The 19,905-nt window shown below is 41.8% G+C and overlaps 1 protein-coding gene across 1 annotated transcript in view; it reads right to left on the bottom strand.

Moving 5' to 3' along the window:
* The window catches only part of LOC145354567 (protein CC2D2B-like), a 272,448-nt gene that overhangs the window by 124,898 nt on the left and 127,645 nt on the right, over positions 1 to 19,905 (bottom strand). Inside the window, exons 18-19 of the mRNA XM_080206030.1 lie at positions 11,334 to 11,431; positions 8,971 to 9,111 (exon numbers count right to left, since the gene is read on the bottom strand). Of these exons, the coding sequence (XP_080062156.1) occupies positions 8,971 to 9,111; positions 11,334 to 11,431 (239 nt within the window). The remainder of the gene's footprint in view (positions 1 to 8,970; positions 9,112 to 11,333; positions 11,432 to 19,905) is intronic.

The raw sequence follows: 19,905 nt of genomic DNA, 5'->3' as shown, positions 1-19,905 counted from the left end.
TCACTCCTCCCCTGTTGCTGTAATGTGAGACACATCACCATCCCCTAGGGTTATGCATCACTTGCTAGTCGAATTTTCAAATCTGGGTTAAAGTGAACCAATACCTTGGATTGCTTGTACTTTGTACATACTTTCACATTCCTTTGCCCAATTCCATTGTTGATTAGCATACAATAAAGTGTGAAATGGCTTTAATAGTGTTGCAAGATTTGAGATGAATCTCCCTCCCGTAATAATTCATTAGTCCCAAAAATGATTGTAATTGTGACACGTTCTGTGGTCTTGGTGCAACAAGGATCACTGTCATTGTCTTAGGTTTCCACCAGACAGTGGTGGAAAGAAAAGTGAAATAATAGGAAGGACGTGATGGTGTAGAAATGCCAATCACTTTTATGCTCATATAAACATAAGAAATAGGTGGAAAAGGCTATTCAGTCTTTTGATCCTGCTCCACCATTCTAAAAGTTCATGGCTGAACTTTGACCTCAACTCCATGTTCTCACACTATCGCCATATTCCCTAATTACCACAGCATTCCAAAGTCTATGGATTTCTGTCTTAATGACTCTGTGTGTGCAGCTCTCTGGATAAGAGAATTCCAAAGATTTATAATTCATCGAGCGAAGAAATTTCTCCATATCTTGGTCCTAAATGATAAACATGTGCAATGTGTCTGTTGCATATGAGTGGTCATTGAATTTCTGTTGGTTATAGATTTCACCAGCCAAGAGAAACGTCTCAGTGTTTACTCTGTCAAGCTCCTTCAGAACAGTCTAAGCGGTTGAGACAACAGAAGCTATGCCAACGTACTCCAGTGGTCTTCGCATTTATGTTTTCCTTGGCAGTGTGGTTTTCATTGTATGTAGGTTGCTCACATAGTTTGTGGACCAGACTCTTGAGCAATGTGGTCAGTAAATAGCGAATGGTTCTACGTCATCAGCAAGCACCTCTGATTTGTTGTGGTTGCTGAAATGCAGATTATATAGCAGACTGAAGGTATCATGACTGCTGCCAGGATTCTGAGCATTCAGCTGTATGATGTGATGTTTACAACAGTACACTCTAAGGGAGTGGAATCCTTTCCAGTTGTGATCCATCACCAAATTTACTTATGATGTTAGTACAGTCAGTAGTATTTCTACACCTGGGAGAGGCCTGCAATCACGACCGAACCAAATGCCTGCTCTGCCTGCTTCTCTCTGGAAAGAATTAAGCAGATTCAGTTCACTTAGAACACAAAAATTCAATGACTACTCCCATGCGACAGACACGCTGCAAATTATCACCTGCTGTATCCTGGAAAAAGCTAGCAAATAAAGGTCATTGTCAAGGTCACCTGAACAGCCACTAGATATGCGTTTTTACTGAGAGCCCTTCTCTTTCCTTCTCCTCCTCTATCTTTCATCAACTTATCCTATTATCCATCCTCTTAGGTCATTGTTTCTGTCATACTATTTGCCAAAGGAACGCAGACTTCTCTAACCATGATCAGGAGCAAATAGGCTGTGCAGAATCCTTGAAGGCAGGGCCAAGGCCTTCACCACATACCACACCACGAACAATACAAACCAACAAACAGTTATATTAATTCAGAAACACTCAGTAAAACTCAATCAGCAATTAATCCTAAAGCAACCGACAATATCTTGATTTGATTTATTATTGTCATATGTATTGGTATACAATTAAAAGTATTGTTTCTTGTGCCCTATACAGACAAAGCAGACTCTTCATAGAGTACATAGGGGAGAAGGAAAGAAGATAATGCAGAATATAATGCCACAGTCATAGCTGGGGAGTGGAGCAAGATCAACTTAATATGAGGTAGATCATTCAAAATTCTGATGGCAGCAAGGAAAAAGCTGTTCTTAAGTCGGTTGGTATGTAATCTCAGACTTTTGTATCCTTTTCTCAATGTAAGAAGGTGGAAGACAGAATGTCCGAGGTACTTGATTATGCTGGTTGCTTTTCCAAGATAATAAGAAGTACAGATAGAGTCAATGGATGGGAGTCTGGCTTGCAGGATGGACTGGGCTACGTTCACAACCCTTTGTAATTTCTTGTGGTCTTGGTCACAGCAGGAGCCAAATCAAACTGTGATACATCTGGAAAGGATGTTATCTATGGTGCATCTGCAAAAATTGGTGAGAGCGCAGAAGATATATTTAATTTCCTTAGCCCCCTGTGAAAGTAGAGGCATTGGTGGGCTTTCTTAACATTGGCATTAGCATGGAGGGACCAGGCCAGGTTGTTAGTGATCTGGATACCTAGAAACATGAAGTTCTCTACAATTTCCACTTCATCAACATTAATGTAGACAGGGGCAGGTCCTCCACTGCGCTTCCTGAAGTCGATGACGTTCTCCTTCATTTTACTGACAATGAGGGAGAGGTTATTGTTGTCACACCATTTCACCAGATTCTTAATCTCTTTCCAATATTCCGTCTCATCATTGTTTGAGAACCAACCCACTACAGTGGTGTCATCAGCAAACTTGAAAATGGAGTTGTAGTGGAATTTAGCCATACAGTCAGTAAGTGTATAAGGAGTATAGTAGGGCTGAGGACACAGCCTTGTGGGGCACCAGTATTGAGGATAACCGAGGAGGAGGTGTGGTTACCTATCCTTACAGATTATGGTCTATGGATTAGAAAATCTAGGATCCAGTCACAGAGGGAGGAGCTGAGCCTAGGAAATTGGAGATGAGTTTTCTAGGGATAATGGTGTTGAAGACTGAGCTGTAGGCAATAAATAGGAGTCTGACATAAGTACTTTTGTTACTCAGGTGTTCCAAGGTAGAGTGTACAGCCAGGCAAATAGTGTCTGCTGTGGACCTGTTCTGGCAATGAGCGAACTGTAGTGGATCCAGGCAATCTGGGAGGCTAGAGTTGATCTGTGTCATGACTAAGCTTTCAATGCACTTCATACCTGTAAATAATGTAGCTAGGACATCCTGCTCGTAAATGTGCGTTCAATCAGCATGACCTGCCTCCTCTGGATGGCTTGGAGGGTAACTAATGCAACCCCACTTTTTAAAAAAGGAGGGAGAGAAAATGAGGAATTATAGATTGGTTAGCCTGACATCAGTGGTGGGGAAATTGCTGCAGTTAATTATTAAGGATGTAATAGCTAAACATTTGGAAAGCGAATCAGTCCAAGTCAGTCTGGATTCACTAAAGGGAAATCATGCTTGACAAATCTTCTGGAATTTTTTGAAGAAGTGACCAATGGAGTGAACAAGGGTGAACCAGTGGATGAAGTGTGTCTGGACTTTCAAAAGGCTTTTGACGCACAAGAGATTAGTGGGCAAAATTAAAGCTCATGGTATTGGGGGTAATGTGTTGACATGGATTGAGAATTGGTCGGCAGTCAGGAAGCGAAGAGTGGGAATAAACGGGTCCTTTTCAGAGTGGCAGGCAGTGACTACTGAGGTATCACAGGGTTCAATGCTGGGACCCGGACCCCAGGTATTCACAATATGCATTAATGATTTGGACGAAGGAATTAAATACAATATCTCCAAATTTGCAGATATCACGAAGCTGGGTGGCAGTGTGTGCTGTGAGGAGGATGCTAAAAGGTTGCAGGGTGACTTGGACAGGCTGGCTGAGTGGGCAAATACTAAGCAAATGCAATACAATATGGATAAATGTGAGCTTATCCACTTTGGTGGCAAAAACAGGAAGGAAGATTATTATCTGAATAGTGGCAGTTTTGGAAAGGGAGAAGGGCAACGTGACCTGGGTGTCATGGTGGAACAGTCGCTGAAGGTTGGCATGCAAGTACAGCAGTGAGGAAAGCTAATGGTGTGCTGGCCTTTATAGCAAGAAGATTGGAGTATAGGAGTAAGGATGTCTTGCTGCAGTTATTCAGGGCCTTGGTGAGGCCACACCTTGAGTAGTGTGTGCAGTTGTGGTCTCCTAGTCTGAGGAACGACATTCTCGCTATTGAGGGAGTCCAATGAAGGTTCACCAGACTGATTCCCGTAATGGCAGGATTGATATATAAAGAAAGACTGGATCGATTGGGCTTGTACTCACTGGAATTTAGAAGAATGAGAGGGTATCTCATAGAAACATATATAAAATTCTGTTGGGACATAAGAACATAAGAAATAGGAGCAGAAGTAGGCCATCTGGCCCTTCGAGCCTGCCCCGCCATTCAATAAGATCATGGCTGATCTGTCGTGGCTCAGTTCCACTTTCCCGCCCTCTCCCCATAACCCTTAATCCCTTCTCTTATCAAAAACCCATCAACCCGCTTCTTAAAAATATTTAGCGAGGCAGCCTCCACCACTTCAATGGGCAGAGAATTCCAGAGATTCACCACCCTTTGAGTGAAGAAGTTCCTCCTCAACTCCGTTCTGAACCGCCCCCCCTTTATCTTGAGGCTGTGCCCCCTAGTCCTAGTGTCTTTTTTGAGCGGGAAGAGTCTTTCCACCTCTATCCTATCCATCCCATTCATCATCTTATACGTCTCAATGAGATCTCCCCTCATTCTTCTAAACTCTAACGAGTACAAGCCTAGTTTATTCAGCCTCTCCTCATAGCTCAACCCCCTCAACTCCGGTATCAGCCTAGTAAACCTCCTCTGCACTCCCTCCAAGGCCAAAATATCCTTGCGCAGGTGCGGCGCCCAAAACTGCACACAGTACTCCAGCTGCGGCCTCACCAATGCCCTATACAGCTGCAGCAACACCTCCCTACTTTTATATTCAATCCCCCTCGCTATGAAGGCCAGCATCCCATTCGCCTTCCTGACCACCTGCTGCACCTGCAGGCTGGGTTTTTGCGACTCATGCACAAGGACCCCGAGGTCCCTCTGCACCGTCGCCTGCTGCAGTTTTTCGCCACGTAAGTAATAGTCCTTCCTACCATTCTTCCTACCAAAGTGGACCACCTCACACTTGCCAACATTAAATTCCATTTGCCATTTCCTGGCCCATTCGCCCAGCCTATCTAGATCCTTCTGCAGACTCTCCACACCCTCCGCACAATTTGCCTTTCCCCCAATCTTGGTGTCATCAGCAAATTTCGACACCCTACACTCGGTTCCCTCCTCCAGATCATCTATATAAATGGTAAATAGCTGAGGCCCCAGCACCGACCCCTGGGGCACCCCACTAGTCACCAACCGCCAATCCGAATAGCACCCATTGACCCCCACTCTCTGCCTCCTATTTGACAACCAATCCTCTATCCACGCTAACACCCTACCCCCAACTCCATGTCCTCTGACCTTCTGCAGTAACCTCTTGTGAGGTACCTTATCAAACGCCTTCTGAAAATCCAGAAAGACCACATCCACCGGCTCTCCTCTATCCACCGCCCTAGACACATCCTCATAGAACTCCAGTAAATTTGTCAGACACGACTTCCCTTTAATGAAACCGTGTTGCGTCTGCCCTATCAAGCAATTCCCTTCAAGATGCCTCGCAATTTCCTCCTTAATGACGGATTCTAACATTTTACCTACCACAGACGTTAAACTAACCGGCCTGTAATTCCCCGCCTTTTGCCTGGCACCCTTCTTAAACAACGGCGTAACATTAGCCGTTTTCCAATCCTCCGGCACTTCCCCGGAATCCAGCGACGTCTGGAAAATAACCACCAAGGCATCCACTATCACCTCCGCCATTTCTTTCAGAACCCTCGGATGCATTCCATCCGGTCCTGGGGACTTGTCCACAATCAGCCCCTCCAGTCTGTTGCGCACCACCTCCCTAGTAACAGTAATGTCATTAAGACCCTCCAGTCCTACCACCTTTCCATCGCTAACACCCGGCAAATTATTCACGTCCTCCTCCGTGAAGACAGAAACAAAAAAGTTATTCAAGACCTTAGCCATATCCCCATCCCCTACCACTAGGTCCCCTTTCTCATCCGCTAAGGGACCAACGTTCACCCTAGCCAGCCTCTTCCTTTTTATATATTTATAAAAATTCTTGCTATCCTTTTTTATATTAAGCGCTAGCCCAGCTTCATAGCTTCTTCTACCCTCCTTTATCAACTTTTTTGTCAATCTTTGTTGACATTTAAACCTCTCCCAATCCTCTTCTCGCCCACTGCTCTTAGCTACTCTAAATTCCTCCGCTTTTAATTTAACACTTTCCTTCACCTCCTTCGTTATCCACGGCTTATTACCTCTCTTCCTACTGTCCTTTTTAACCATCGGAATAAATTTCTGCTGAGCACCAAGAAAGATCTCCTTAAAGATCCTCCACTGCTCCTCAGCAGACCTACCTTCCAACGCGCTCCCCCAGTCCACATTCGCCAATTCTTCTCTCATCCTACCATACTCCCCTCTATTCAAACAAAGGACGCGTGTCCGGGAACCCACTTTCTCCTCCTCCATCTGCAACAGAAACTCCACCATACAATGATCACTCTCTCCAAGAGGATCCTTCACCTCAAGGTCCCTAATTCTACCCGCCTCATTACATAGCACCAGATCCAAGATAGCTCGCTCCCTCGTCGGCTCCAACACACACTGTTCCAGGAAACTATCCCGGCAGCATTCCAAGAACTCCTCCTCGAGCCCACCTCGTCCAACATGGGTCGACCAATCAATATGCAGATTGAAATCCCCCATAACTACTGCCGTCCCATTCCTGCACGCCGCACTTATTTGCGCGTTAACAGCCCGCCCCACCTCCAGATCATTATTCGGGGGCCTATAGACGACACCCACCAGCGTCTTCCTCCCTTTGCTGTTCCTAATCTCCACCCACAACGATTCCACTTTCTGCTCTTTGGCTCCGATATCATCCCTTGCTACCACCTTGATGCTGTCCTTAATCAGCAGAGCTACGCCACCCCCTCTTTCCTCCTGCCTATCCTTCCTAAACACTTGATAGCCCTGTACATTCATCTCCCAGTCCCTGTCACCTTGCAGCCACGTCTCTGTAATGGCCACCAGATCGTATCCATTTGTGTCGATCTGCGCCACCAGCTCATCCACTTTATTCCGAATGCTTCGTGCATTCAGATAAAGCGCTTTCATCCCAGCCTTCTTCTGGACCCTATTTGCCGTAACGCCACCACTTGGGACATCCTCAGCCTCTTCCCTTACCTGTACCCTATCCTTAACTGTAGAGCTCCTAACATCACCTACCCTCGCACCCTCCCCCCCCCTAATTAGTTTAAAGCCCTGTCTACAGTCCTCTTTACTCGATTCGCCAGCACTCTGGTCCCAGCACGATTCAGACCAACCCCATCCCGCCCGAACAAGTCCCACCTACCCCAATACTGGTGCCAATGCCCCATAAATTCGAACCCATTCCTCCCACACCAATCTCTGAGCCACCCATTCACTTCCTTTATCCTGTCAACCCTACGCCCGTCTGCACTCGGTTCAGGCAGTAGCCCAGAGAAGACCACCTTGTCGGTTCTACTTTTTAATTCCATTCCCAGCTTCTCATACTCCCTCCCCAGATCCTCAGTCCGCACTTTGCCTACGTCGCTGGCACCCACATGTACCACCACAACTGGGTTCTCACCCTCCCACTCCAGATTCCTCTGCAGCCCAGCTGCGACATCCTGTACCCGAGCACCAGGCAGACAACACACCCTTCTGTGCACTTTGTCATTGTGACAAAGGACAGTGTCAATACCCTTCACCCCACTATCCCCAATCACTACTACGTTCCTTTTCCCCTTCTCTTTGCCTATGTCCTGCTGCATCACTGTACCGTGTGCAGTTTGCTCACCAACCTCACCTGCCTCGTCCTCTTCCAGAGTGGAAGCAAGAACCTCAAACCTGTTATGCAGATTAAGAGGCTGAGGCCTCCGCTCCTCACCCCCCTTCCTCCTCCCAGCAGCCCCCTTTTGTTCCTGACCCTTAGATTTAGACAGTCTAGAGGGGGTGGATGTCACTTGCACCCCATTGACAATATGACAGGCTAGATGCGGGAAAAATGTTTCCAGTCTTGGGAAGTCTAGAACTAGGGAGTCACAGTCTAAGAATAAGGGGGAAGCCATTCAGGACTGAGATGAGGAAGTACTTTTTCACTCAGAGAGTTGTAAATCTGTGGAATTCTCTAGCACAAAAAGATCTTGGGGCCAGTTCATTAGATATGTTCAAGAGGGAGCTGGACGTGGCACTTGCGGTTAAAGGGTTCAAGGGGTAAGGAGAGAAAGCGGGAGTGGTATATTGAAAGTGCATGATCAGCTATGATCATACTAAATGGTGGTGCAGGTTTGAAGGGCCGAATGGCCTACTCCTTCACCTATTTTCTATGTTTCTATGTCTAACACACAGACCTGCACCCTGCCTCACCGAAGTTACATCTGATATGGGCAGCAAAGTATGCGCATGTACCATGGATGCCATCTTGGAGGCAAGGTGACATCTATAAAATGAATACAGCATATCCAAATTTAAGAGCCAAGCTGCCAAACAACAAAATGGCTAATGTTGTCCTCTTTTGTAATCTCATTTCCCTGTCACACTGATGCAATAGGAAATGGCTGCTTCACCTGTGTTGTTAGAATGCAAACTTTGTTATTCTGTAAACTTCTTTAAACACCTAGGTAACTGATTTTATGGTAAGTTAAGAACTCAATTTTTGTTCATATTTTTATGCATAAGATTCCATAATTCTATCTTGATTGCCCTTTAAGAAACCTTCACAAGTAATTTTCTTGCAGGAGGATTACAGTTTGTAAATACACTTTAACATAGCAGGAAAGCAAAATAATTTAATGCTGTGCTTTAAATAATACACAAAAAAAGTGGCCTTCATATTAATAATTTAATATTTTAACTAATAAAAGAACTGCTATTCAAAGTATTAATTACTGCTAGTTACGTTTAATTTGTTTGTACACAACAAATTTAATAAGTAGGCACTGTAATGGTAAAAACTAATCCTTAAACCAGGCCTTTCAATTAACTTAGACAAGTTGATTTTTTAATATATTTTCCTAAGGAAAGAAAGTAATTACAATTGGCATTATTGAACAAACTTACTCTTGTACTTGGAGCTTTACTGATGTACAGGTATACATTTTAACTTTCCGCAAAGCTTTTATCTGTTTCCAGACCTTCAAAATGTTTGTTAACACAGTATGATCTTTTTTCTTTTCCATATTCAGAAGTCTCTTTGTTTCCCTAAGAATATAAATGAGGATTGAGTATTCAAATGTAGTACGGCATCAATGCCCGGTCTGCAATTTGTAAACTCTTGGAGGATTGGGAACATAACAACTTCCCATTATTACTTAATGCACTCCAGGTTGCATTGCTAACTTTTTAATGGTTTTGGTCTGTCATTCCTGGATTCTTTCATTAAGTTAAAACAAAGGAACTGAACAAAACTGGGACCTAAATTCCTTAGTCCTGGCCATGACTTTGGGGCAGCATCATTAAGTCAGAATTTTGAGGCCCAACAACTCAACTAAGTTCATTTTGAGGTGGTGTCAAAGTCAAATTGAGTATACATCAGGGCCCCTGATGTAGCTCACCTATAGGGATCACAACAGTTTTTGCCAATGTAAAGACCCAGGGGATGAAGAATCACAGTGGGACAACAGCAAACTTACAGAATTAAAGAGTTGTTCAAACTATGAAAAGCTCAATAAAGCAGTCAGTATCTATTGGCCATAAATATAAAGATGCCAAAATAGAAAAGATTAGAAGATTTTTATGCACAGCATACTTAGAACACGTAATTGATGGAGGAACAACCTCTAAAACACATTTTAAATCAAAGTGGATAAATACAATTTGAGAAAGAAAAATTTATCAGAACAGGCAAATAAACTAAGAGATTAAGTATTGATGCATGGGACCAAATGGGCTCCTTTTCTGTTCTATAATTTTAGCTGTCACATTTTTCCATAAATGATCTCTCTGCCTCCTGCTGATCACATTCTGCTAACAGCTTCGTAAGATAGGAAAGAGGAATTTCAGCAAGAAATCATAGTGCGCATGAAGTCATAGTGACCCAAAATAAGAAGTTAAGTAATAAGAATCAAAATGGAGCAAGGAACAGTAGCAAGGAGCCAGGAATATGCCAGACAGTAGAAAACTGAACACAGGAGGTTAGAAGGAACAGCACACCCCAGGGATTTCAAATTAACCTGAATTTACCAAATTTCAAAAGAAAAAGAGAATTTGATATAAATTGAATACCGCACAGTCATATGATCACTATCTGAATAATTTCAAGGACATTATGATCATATTGTGAGGATTTTTAAAATATTTTTGGGGAAATATTTTGTGTCATTCTGTAAAGGTGGTTTTGTGTGGGTGTATGTGTAAATGATTTAATTAAGCCGGGGAAAGATCAACGGAAACTGCTCGCCTGGGGAGTTGAGGGGTAAAAAGGATTAAAGGTGCTACACGTTTGCATTGTAATTCAGCTATCATAAAGTAAATAATTATTTCATAAGTGAATAAATAGAGTTTAGACATTTGCATTAGGGGCTATAAAGGGAATTCCATTTTCAGCCTTTAAATTACAAAGGGAAGTAAGGAACTTCTATAATTTGCAAGGTTTCAGAAATAAATAAGGCAAGATTGTTAAATTTTATTTGACCTGCAAGTGGAAAACATAGAAAAATATGGAAAAAATATAATTTTGAAAAGCTAGTTGTTAGTTCAAAGAAGTGATGAGAACAACGGAATTAAATATAAAGGGAAAAATAAGCTAATGGAGAGAGCTGCATTGGGCTTGGTTCAGTGTGGGGAAGACATGGTGGAAACAGCTTTATGCTCAGAGAAGATACAAAATCTGAAGTAGCTGTCCAAAAAACCAGAAAGGCTTTGGGTTTCAGAAGTCTTGTTTCTGAAGTTTCTTGTATTTCCATAACAAAGTGGAAGAGCTGTTAAGAGCTTGTGTGGTATACCTTTATTACAGCAATTGCAGTTTTGCCTTGGGTAATATAATAGGATTTTTATCGTTAAACATCTATAAGGGAAAATTGCCTGGAAGGTGCTTGCTACTGGGTATGACCAAGTAGGTTATTTTGGGGGGTAATATTTTGTAAGATTATTTAACTGTGCAATTGTAATATTCTGTGCTTAAGTTTTTCTTTCTTTTTATTAAAGAATATTTTAATTTTTAAAATCCCAAACGTGCTACTGGAATTCTACCTGCTGATATCAGTAGGTTTTTTTCTCATTTGCAGAACACAAAAAAATGGTCCCCAAGTCAATTTTCCTCCCAGGATTAGATTTGCTCAGCAATCAACATCTGTTGTGGACGTACCAATGTTCAGAAATATTATGAATATACTTGTAGCTGATGAAGGGTAGTAACAGCAGAAAAAGTAAACCTCCAGCAGAAAGCCTCATTAAGAAAGCACCACTAAAAAAAGGATACAAACCTTATTTGCTTCTTTAAGTCTTCAATTCTACTGGGATTTATAGAATTTACTTCCAGATTCCTTTCCAAGTTTTTTATTGTATTATTTAATGTTTGAAGCTACGGAAAAGAAGATACGTAAAATACAGACATCTCTAAAGTAATTAAATAATGGACTTTCAGCTGTCTTTTGCCTGAGAAACATACATACAGACACATAAAAAATAGAAGGCGGAATAGGCCATTTGACCCTTCGAGCCTGCTCCACCATTTATTATGATCATGGCTGATCATCAAATTCAATGTCCGGATTCTGCCTTCCACCTATCTTCCGTGATTCCTTTAGCAACAAGAGCGATATCTAATTCCTTATTGAAATCATATAATGTGTTGGCCTCAGCTGCTTTCTGTGGTAATAAGTCCACAGATTCACTACTCTCTGTGTGAAGAAATTTCACCTTACTTCAGTCCTAAAAGGTTTATCCCTTTCTCCTCAAACCATGATCCCTACTTCTGGACTCCCCCACCATTGGGAGCATTCTTTCCAAATCTATCCTTTTCAATCCTGTTAAAATTTTATAAGCTTCTATGTGATCCACCTCTCTCACTCTTCTAAACTCCAACTAATATAATCCTAACTGATCTCTCCTCATGTAGCACTCTTGCCATCCCAGGCATTAGCCTGGTAAACCTTTGCTGCACTCCCACTACAGCAAGAACATCCTTCCTCAGATAAGGACATCAAAACTGCACACAATACTCCATGTGTGGCCTCACCAAAGCCTATGTAATTTCAATAAAACATCCCAATTCCTATACTCAAATCCTCTTCTTATGAGGACCAACATACCATTTGCTTTCTTACTGCCTGACGTACCTGCGCACATACTTTCAGCAACTGATGCATGAAGACACCAAGGTCTCGCTTAGTATCCACCTCTCTTAATTCAATCCATTCAAATAACAATATACCTCCCTATTTTTGCTACCAAAGTGGACAACTTCACATTTATCCACACTAAACTGCATTTGCCATGCATATTCCCACAGCCTGTCCAAAGCATCTCTCCATCCTCTTCACAGGCTTACCCTGCCAACCAACATGCATCAACTGCAAATTTGGAGATAGTACATTTAGTTCCCTCATCCAAATGATTAACATATAATGTGAATAGTTGGGATCCCAACACAGAAATCCATGCGGTACTCCACTAGCCACTGCCTACCAATCAGAAAAAGATTCATTTATTCCAACTCTTTTGCTTCCTCTGCATGGGTTTCCTCCAGTTTTCATCCACTGTTCAAAGATGTACAGTTGATTGGCCATGCTAAATTGACCCTAATGTCAACAGGGGTAAATATGTGCAGTTACAGGAATAAGGCCTGGGTCGGTGCAGGTTTGACGGGCCGAATGGCCTCCTTCTGCACTGTAGAATTCTATGAGAATAAATACTACTCTACCCTGGACCCTATCACCATCCAAATCCAGATGGCTTCCCTCCCCTCAGAGCCCATACCCATTATTGTGCCCATGCCCACAATGACCCTGCCCACTCTCATGGTCTGTGCCAGCTTTCCTGTCTCCCTCCATGACCCTTACAACAATACCTACAGCTGCCAAATGCACAGCTTGATCCTCTCACACAGCTCCCTCCTATTTCACCCTCTCACTGTCACTGTTCTCTCTTACCATCAGTATCCTGAGTTCTCCTCTCAGGACCCCACTGTCAACTCTCCCACTAAAACACCCTTTCCCCCTGCCACCTTCACATTCCAGCCTTGCAACCCCCCTTTCCCACATATAGTATTTCCTGCATCGATATCTCCTAGCTTCTGACAGTGGTCTGCGGGAATGCGGAAGGCTGCATCAAGTGCCTGGTGAGTCCAGGAAGTCTCCCTCAATGGGTGCATGCCCCTTATCAAGAGTCATGGAACAGAATGGTTTTAAATTCCAGCTGTTGGGGTAGAAAATTTGAAGAGGAAACAAGTGAGCATTCATAAGATGCATATGGAGTTCCTGGCATAGATCAGCAGGACACTCGACCCACCTTTAACCAGCCATGAAAGTTAAAAGAGCAAGATTCCAATCTAATTGCCCAACACTGGAAAAGTGAGTTTTTGATTCGTGCCACATCTCGTGCCCCTGCTCGCCAGTGGTGGAAGGGGAAGATTCAGCCCAATTTCTGAATTTGTGGATGACATTAAATTTGGGGGGAATAATATTGAGAAGGACGGCAACAAAATATAGGGTGACATTAATAAACTTCAGGTAATTAGCAAATCAAATTCAACACATAAACGTGAGCTAATACACTAGGACGTCACTTATTGAAACTTCCAAGTTTAGTTGGAGTAGAGGCACAAAAGGATCTCAGATTACAAATATACCAATCCCCAAAAAGTGCACCACAGATTAGCATAATCATGAAAATAGCAAGAGATAGAATTGAAAAATAGGGAAATAGGCAAGTTATACTAAACCTGTAGACCATACGCAAGTTATGCTAAACCTGTTAGACTACATATAGAGCACTACACATACGTCATAAACCATGCTGATGTTAGCTGCGAGGGTTTCACACCCTTAAACACCAGGTCGTGGAGGTGTTTTTTCTTATATTGTGAAGAGTCACTTAAAAACCCAGTGAGGAATCTGTCCAGCTGTTAGTTGAACCAATTATTAAAGGATATTTACTAACTTAAAAAAAGCAAAAGACTACAATACCCTAAGTACATGAACAAACAAACACACACACAGTTGCGTTGAAATTACCCCTTGTTCTAAAATATATCTCTGGTCACTGAAGTCGCTAGGACTACATTTTCCCAAACAACCACCAAATTAAATAACTCTATAAGTCAAATCCAGCTTATAGTTACCACACAATTCAGGGCTGATGATCATATCTAGGAAACGTCTTTTCCTGTTCCAGCAAAAGTTTAAACTGCCTTTACAAAGGATTCCAGCAACACTATGATTCTAAGACTTAGATGCAAGACTAGAGCATCCCTGAGGAGTGAAAGATGTCACAGGATTCCTTGACTCTGAAATGGGTCCTAGCCTTTTGGCTTTGAGTTGTGGACTGGCTTCTGGCTGTGAGGTGAGGACTGCCCTTATTTGTTTCTTAGGGGAGAAACAGTTATGTGGTTTCCCCTTCTGTTATTTCAAAATGAGAATTGGCAACTACATATCTTGAGCTATTTCCTTTCATGGAGCTTAGCATTTCTGTGGCCCTAAATAATTTTAGGTAAATTGTTTCTGTTTGGGCAGCCAAACATTTCTTAAGCTATCATCTAAGTAATCTGTTTCTACTCCTACAGCAATTCATACCTGATCAACTTTAGATGCTCTCATGTTTCTGAAATGTCCTGATCAAATTTAGAAGTTTGCCCACCCTTGGATTTGCTAACTGTTACTGTTGCCAGGCAGATTTCAATCTCTCAAACCTTTTTAAATTCTTGTTACTGTTGCTAGGTAGATTTCAACTTTTGTCCTTTTAAATTGTTACTGTTGCTGCTCGGCAGACCCTTGACACATCCCCTCTTTTTAAAAATGAAATGTCTTCATTTGAAAAACATTTAATTTCTCAACCTTTTTTTGATTAGTTCTATCTTATTAAACATTACAAAAATTCAAGAGTACGCATTAACATAGAAGATACCCCAAATAATTTACGCCCACTATTTCAAAATGTCTATTTTATACTTGGGATAAAGTGTCCACAATTACATTTTCTCTCCTGGCCATGTAAATGATTTTAAGTAAATGGTTGAAATAGCAAACTCCATTGGAATAACCTGATGTTGAAATTTCTCCAGTTTTCAAGGGATTGTGATCTGCGTATGCGATTGCTACTTATCTGCCCAATACAATATACCACACAAAAGATGGCGCCAGAGCGAGGCAACTTCTTGCAAACTGACCCCAGCATACCCACTGATTACATTTCCAAACTCGATGGTCTAGGATTCTGCTCATCCCTCTGCGACGGGATCCTTGACTTCCTAACCTATAGACTGCATTCAGTAATATCAACAGACTCAAGAAACAGCTTCTTCCCTGCTGCTATCAGACTTTCTAATAGTCCAATCATATATTAAGCTGATCTTTCTCTTTACCCTACCTGTAATTGCAACACTATATCCTGTGCCTATGCTTTCCTTCTTCCCGATGTACTCTATGAATGGTATGTTTTATCTGTGTAGCATGCAAGAAACAATACTTTTTACTGTATTCCAATACATTTGACAAATAATAAATCAAATCATCTCTACACACTTGCTCGTGAAGGGATTAAAAATCATTGAATACCATGAAGTTCTTGGGAAGCTGTTAGATTACAAATTACGGCTGTGAAAACGTTGGAGAAGGAAGGTTCTTGATACCACTATGTATCCATAAATCACTGCTTTCCAGGTATTAGAGGGCCACAGATGTATGTTTATTGATAGTGTAACTACGTGTACATGTCTTGTTAGTAATTGGACATTGTTATTAGGCAAGTAGAGTTGCTGTAATTGGTTAAACCTCACTGTCGGAAACAAAGAACATAATCAGAGCTGCTAGTAGTAATTGGATATTGATTACTTTCAAATAAGTGTACAATTTCAACTAGTTGTGTAAATCATTTGTAAATAAACCCAAAGAATAATTGACTTCGTATTTCCTTGTGACCACATGGCAGAAAGCTGGTTTCTTTGTTTTAGCTTGAATTAAAGCCACTTTATAATTCCAAAAATCTCCATCTGGTCACTCAGTGGGAATGAAGGCAGACAACAGCTGGATAACTGTTTTTCATCCCCTATAGATTAGCGACAAGGATGGGATCCGTTCAGGCCGGATGCGATAACGGAACCACTGTTTGGTGAGTATTATCTTTGATTATACTCATGGCTGGGTGTTGGCGAAGTGTACAGCTGCTTAATGAGCAGGCCCAGGCTCAGAGTAGACCAGACAAAGGAAGCATAGGACATTGATAACAGGATAGCTGTAAAACCCCTCTCAAGAGTGTGTAAGGGAAACAAAGTACATAGTGGTGAGGGGTATGCTCCTAGTGTGTGATTCGCACTGGCGGTCTAGAAACTGCAAAACAAATTGTGCATGGATTTGCACAGGCAATCCAGAAACACGGGACACAAACTGCAAACAAGTAAGACATGTCAAAGCTGAGAAAGAAAAAGCCGAAAAGGCAGAAATTGAGTTCATACTCAATGTGGAGGTGAAAGAACAATGTACCTTCACCTCGCTCAGAAACCTCATAAACCAACTGGAAAAATGCAAAAACAGGGGTGGTTTTTAACAGACACTTCACTGTGCAGTAAAAAAGTGGTGGAAGGCTCAAACAAGTAATAAAAGCTCTTGAGCTTGCATTTACAGCAAACAAGCTCATTCAGAAATATACAGAGGCGGTTGCACCCCCAGCTGATTTACCAACAGTTAAATATGTGAGATAAATAGGAAATAGCTGTGTTTGCTGAGACAATTAAAATTAAAAATGTAACAAATGCATACTTTTGAGTTAATATCTAGTAAGAGTTTTTTGTTGTGTTGAGCTCCCTTGGAGAATTTGTAGAATTCATTTAAATCAAACTGCTGTAAGTTTCCATTTGAATGTCCTCACAAACAGAAAGATAACAGTTGCAGTTTGGCAGTGATCCAATTTGAACCTTTCAAAGAATTTGGTATGGAATTGAAGTCTATTTGTACTGCCTGCTCTCCAGAAGAAAAAGTTTAGGGGTGAGGAACTGTTAACTGCTAATTTGGTCTGTTTACGTAAAGTTAAGGGCCAAAGGTGTGAACTGAAGAAGTTAAAAATAACTGGCTAATGGGCAGGAAACAACGAGTCAGGATAGGGATTCTTTTTCAGGTTGGCAACCTGTAACCAGTGGGATTCCAAAGTCTGTTTGTAGTGCCTGCTGTTCACAATTTCTCCATACCGGGGATTATTCCAATGAACCTTCTCTGAACTGCCTCCAACTGAATAATATCTTTCATTAGATAAGGGGACCAAAATTGCTCACAGTATTCCAAATGTGGCCTCACCAGTACCTTGTACAGTTACACCATGACTTTCCTACTCTTATACTCCAACCCTATTGAAATAAGGGTCAACATTCTGTTAGGCTTGCTGTACATGCTTTCTGTGTTTCATGCATACTACCCCCAAGTTCCTTTGTGTTGCATTTCTGTAGTTTTTCCTCAATTCAAATAATACTGTTCTTTTTGTTCTCCCTTCCAAAATGACCAACTTCACATTTTGAAGGGGAAAAGAACTGTCAACTGCTAATTTGGCCCGTTTGGATAAAGTCAAGGGCAAGAAGGGGGAACAATAGGATTAAAAATCATTGATTAATGGGAGGAAGCAGTGAGTGGGGAGAAAGGGTTCCTTTTCAGGTTTGCGATTTGTAATCAGTAGAGTTCCAAGAGGTCAGTGCTGGGATCACAACTTTTTACAATACATATTAATCATATGGAGGAAGGAAGCAAATGTACTATTGCTAAATTTGCAGACAACACAAAACTAGGTAGAAATGCAAGTTGCGAGAGGGATACAAACAGTTTACAAAGAGATATTGACAGGTTAAGTACATAGGCAAAAAGGTAGCAAGCGAAGTATAATGTGGAAAATGTAAAGTTAGTCATTTTGGAAGGGAAAACAAAGCAGAATATTACTGAAATTGAGAAAAACTACAGAAAGCTGCAACACAAAGGGACTTGGGGGTAGTGTACATGAAATTTATTGACTATAGCTCAGCCTTTAACACCCTTATTCCTACAAAACTCATCTCCAAACTCCATGGCCTCAGCTCACCTCCTTCCTATGCAACTGGATCCTTGACTTCCTAACTCACAGACTGCAATCAGTAAAGATAGGCATCAACATCTCCTCCACAATCAGCCTCAACACCGGTGCCCCACAAGGCTGTGTCCTCAATCCCTAACTATACTCCTTGCACACTTGTGACTGTGTGGCCAAATTCCCCTCCAACTTGATTTTCAAGTTTATTGATGACACCACCATCAAACAATGATGAGGCAGAGTACAGGAAAGAGATAGAGAATCTAGTGAACTGGTGCTAAGACAATAACTTCCCCTCAGTGTTAACAAAAGAAAGGAGATAGTCATCGATTTCTGGAAGTATAATGGAGGACATGCCCCTGTCTATATCAACAGAGACAAAATGGAAATGGTTGAGAGTTTCAGGTTTTTAGGTGTCCTGATCACCAGCAACCTGTTCTGGATCCTCCATGCCGATGCTATGGTTAAGAAAGCCCATCAATGCCTTTACTTTCTTAGGAGGTTAAGGAAATTTGGCACGTCCACTACGACTCTCAACAACATTTAGAGGTGCACCATAGAAAGCATTCTTTTTGGTTGTATCACAGCTTGGTATGGCTCCCGCTCTGCGTAAGACCGCAATGAACTACAAAGACAGTCATGAACGAAGACCAGTCTATCACGCAAACCTCCCACCCACTGACTTTGTATAAAATTCCCGCTGCCTCAGAAAAGCAGCCTGCATTATCAAGGACACCATGCACCCCAGACATATTCTCTTCCACTGTCTTCATTCAGGAAAAAGTCTGAGGACACATACCAACCAACTCACAGTTTCTCCCCCCTGAAGTCAGACTTTTGAATGGACCTACCTTGTATTCATCTACATCCAGCTATTCCTGTAACACTATATTTATGCACTTTCTTCTTTCCTTCTCTATATACAGTATGGTATGCTTTATCTGTTTAGTGCACAAGAAACAATACTTTTCACTGTATACTAATACATGTGACAACAATAAATCAAAAAAATTAATTCCATCTGTGCATTGCCCCATTAAGCAGTCGAGGCTAAATCATGTAATCACAGAACCCTAAAGTGCAGAAGGAGGCCATTCGGCCCATTGTGCATTACACTGACAACAATCCCACCTAGGTCGTTTCACCTTGACCTCACATAGTTACCCTGTTAATCACCCTGACACTGAGGTACAATTTAGTGTGGCCAATTCACCCAACCTGCACATCTTTGGACTGTGTGAGGAAACTGGAGCCACCAGGGGAAACCCACACAGACATGAGGAGAATATGGAACCTCTACACAGACAGTTACCCAAAGCTGAAATTGAACTCGGGTCCCTGGAGCTGTGAAGCAGCAGTACTAACTACTGTGCCACTGTGCCTGCCATCATGTCATACTGGAGTATATTATGACCATTCTTGTATAGAGGAGATAGGAAGCCTGTAATTAAAACAATGAGACCTTTTGTTAAAATCTTACATTCCCATATGCCCCATGATCTTTTTTGTTTCATTCCCACTATCATTCACACAAGTATCACCTCTCTGTTAATACTGACCCTGTTGTTTATACATTTGTTGTTTTTCAGAAGTATACAAGTAATTTCACTTACGCTATCTACCATTAAAAGACTACCTCACTGAGTGAACCTTTATGCCTTGATCCTTCAATTGTTGTTACAATTAGTGCACGTCATATCTGAATTAGTATTCTGTTCTTTATAGTGGCTGTAAGTCTATTAGAGTAATTTGCAGCAGCTGTATCCCAATTGGAGGTGTGTTTCTGCTTATATT

This window comes from Carcharhinus amblyrhynchos, chromosome 17 (assembly GCF_965287045.1).
Source record: "Carcharhinus amblyrhynchos chromosome 17, sCarAmb.v2.hapA, whole genome shotgun sequence".
NCBI classification, from domain to species: Eukaryota; Metazoa; Chordata; class Chondrichthyes; order Carcharhiniformes; family Carcharhinidae; genus Carcharhinus; species Carcharhinus amblyrhynchos.
Note: the sequence above shows the minus strand (reverse complement) of the source record. Positions and strands in the feature narration are given on the sequence as shown.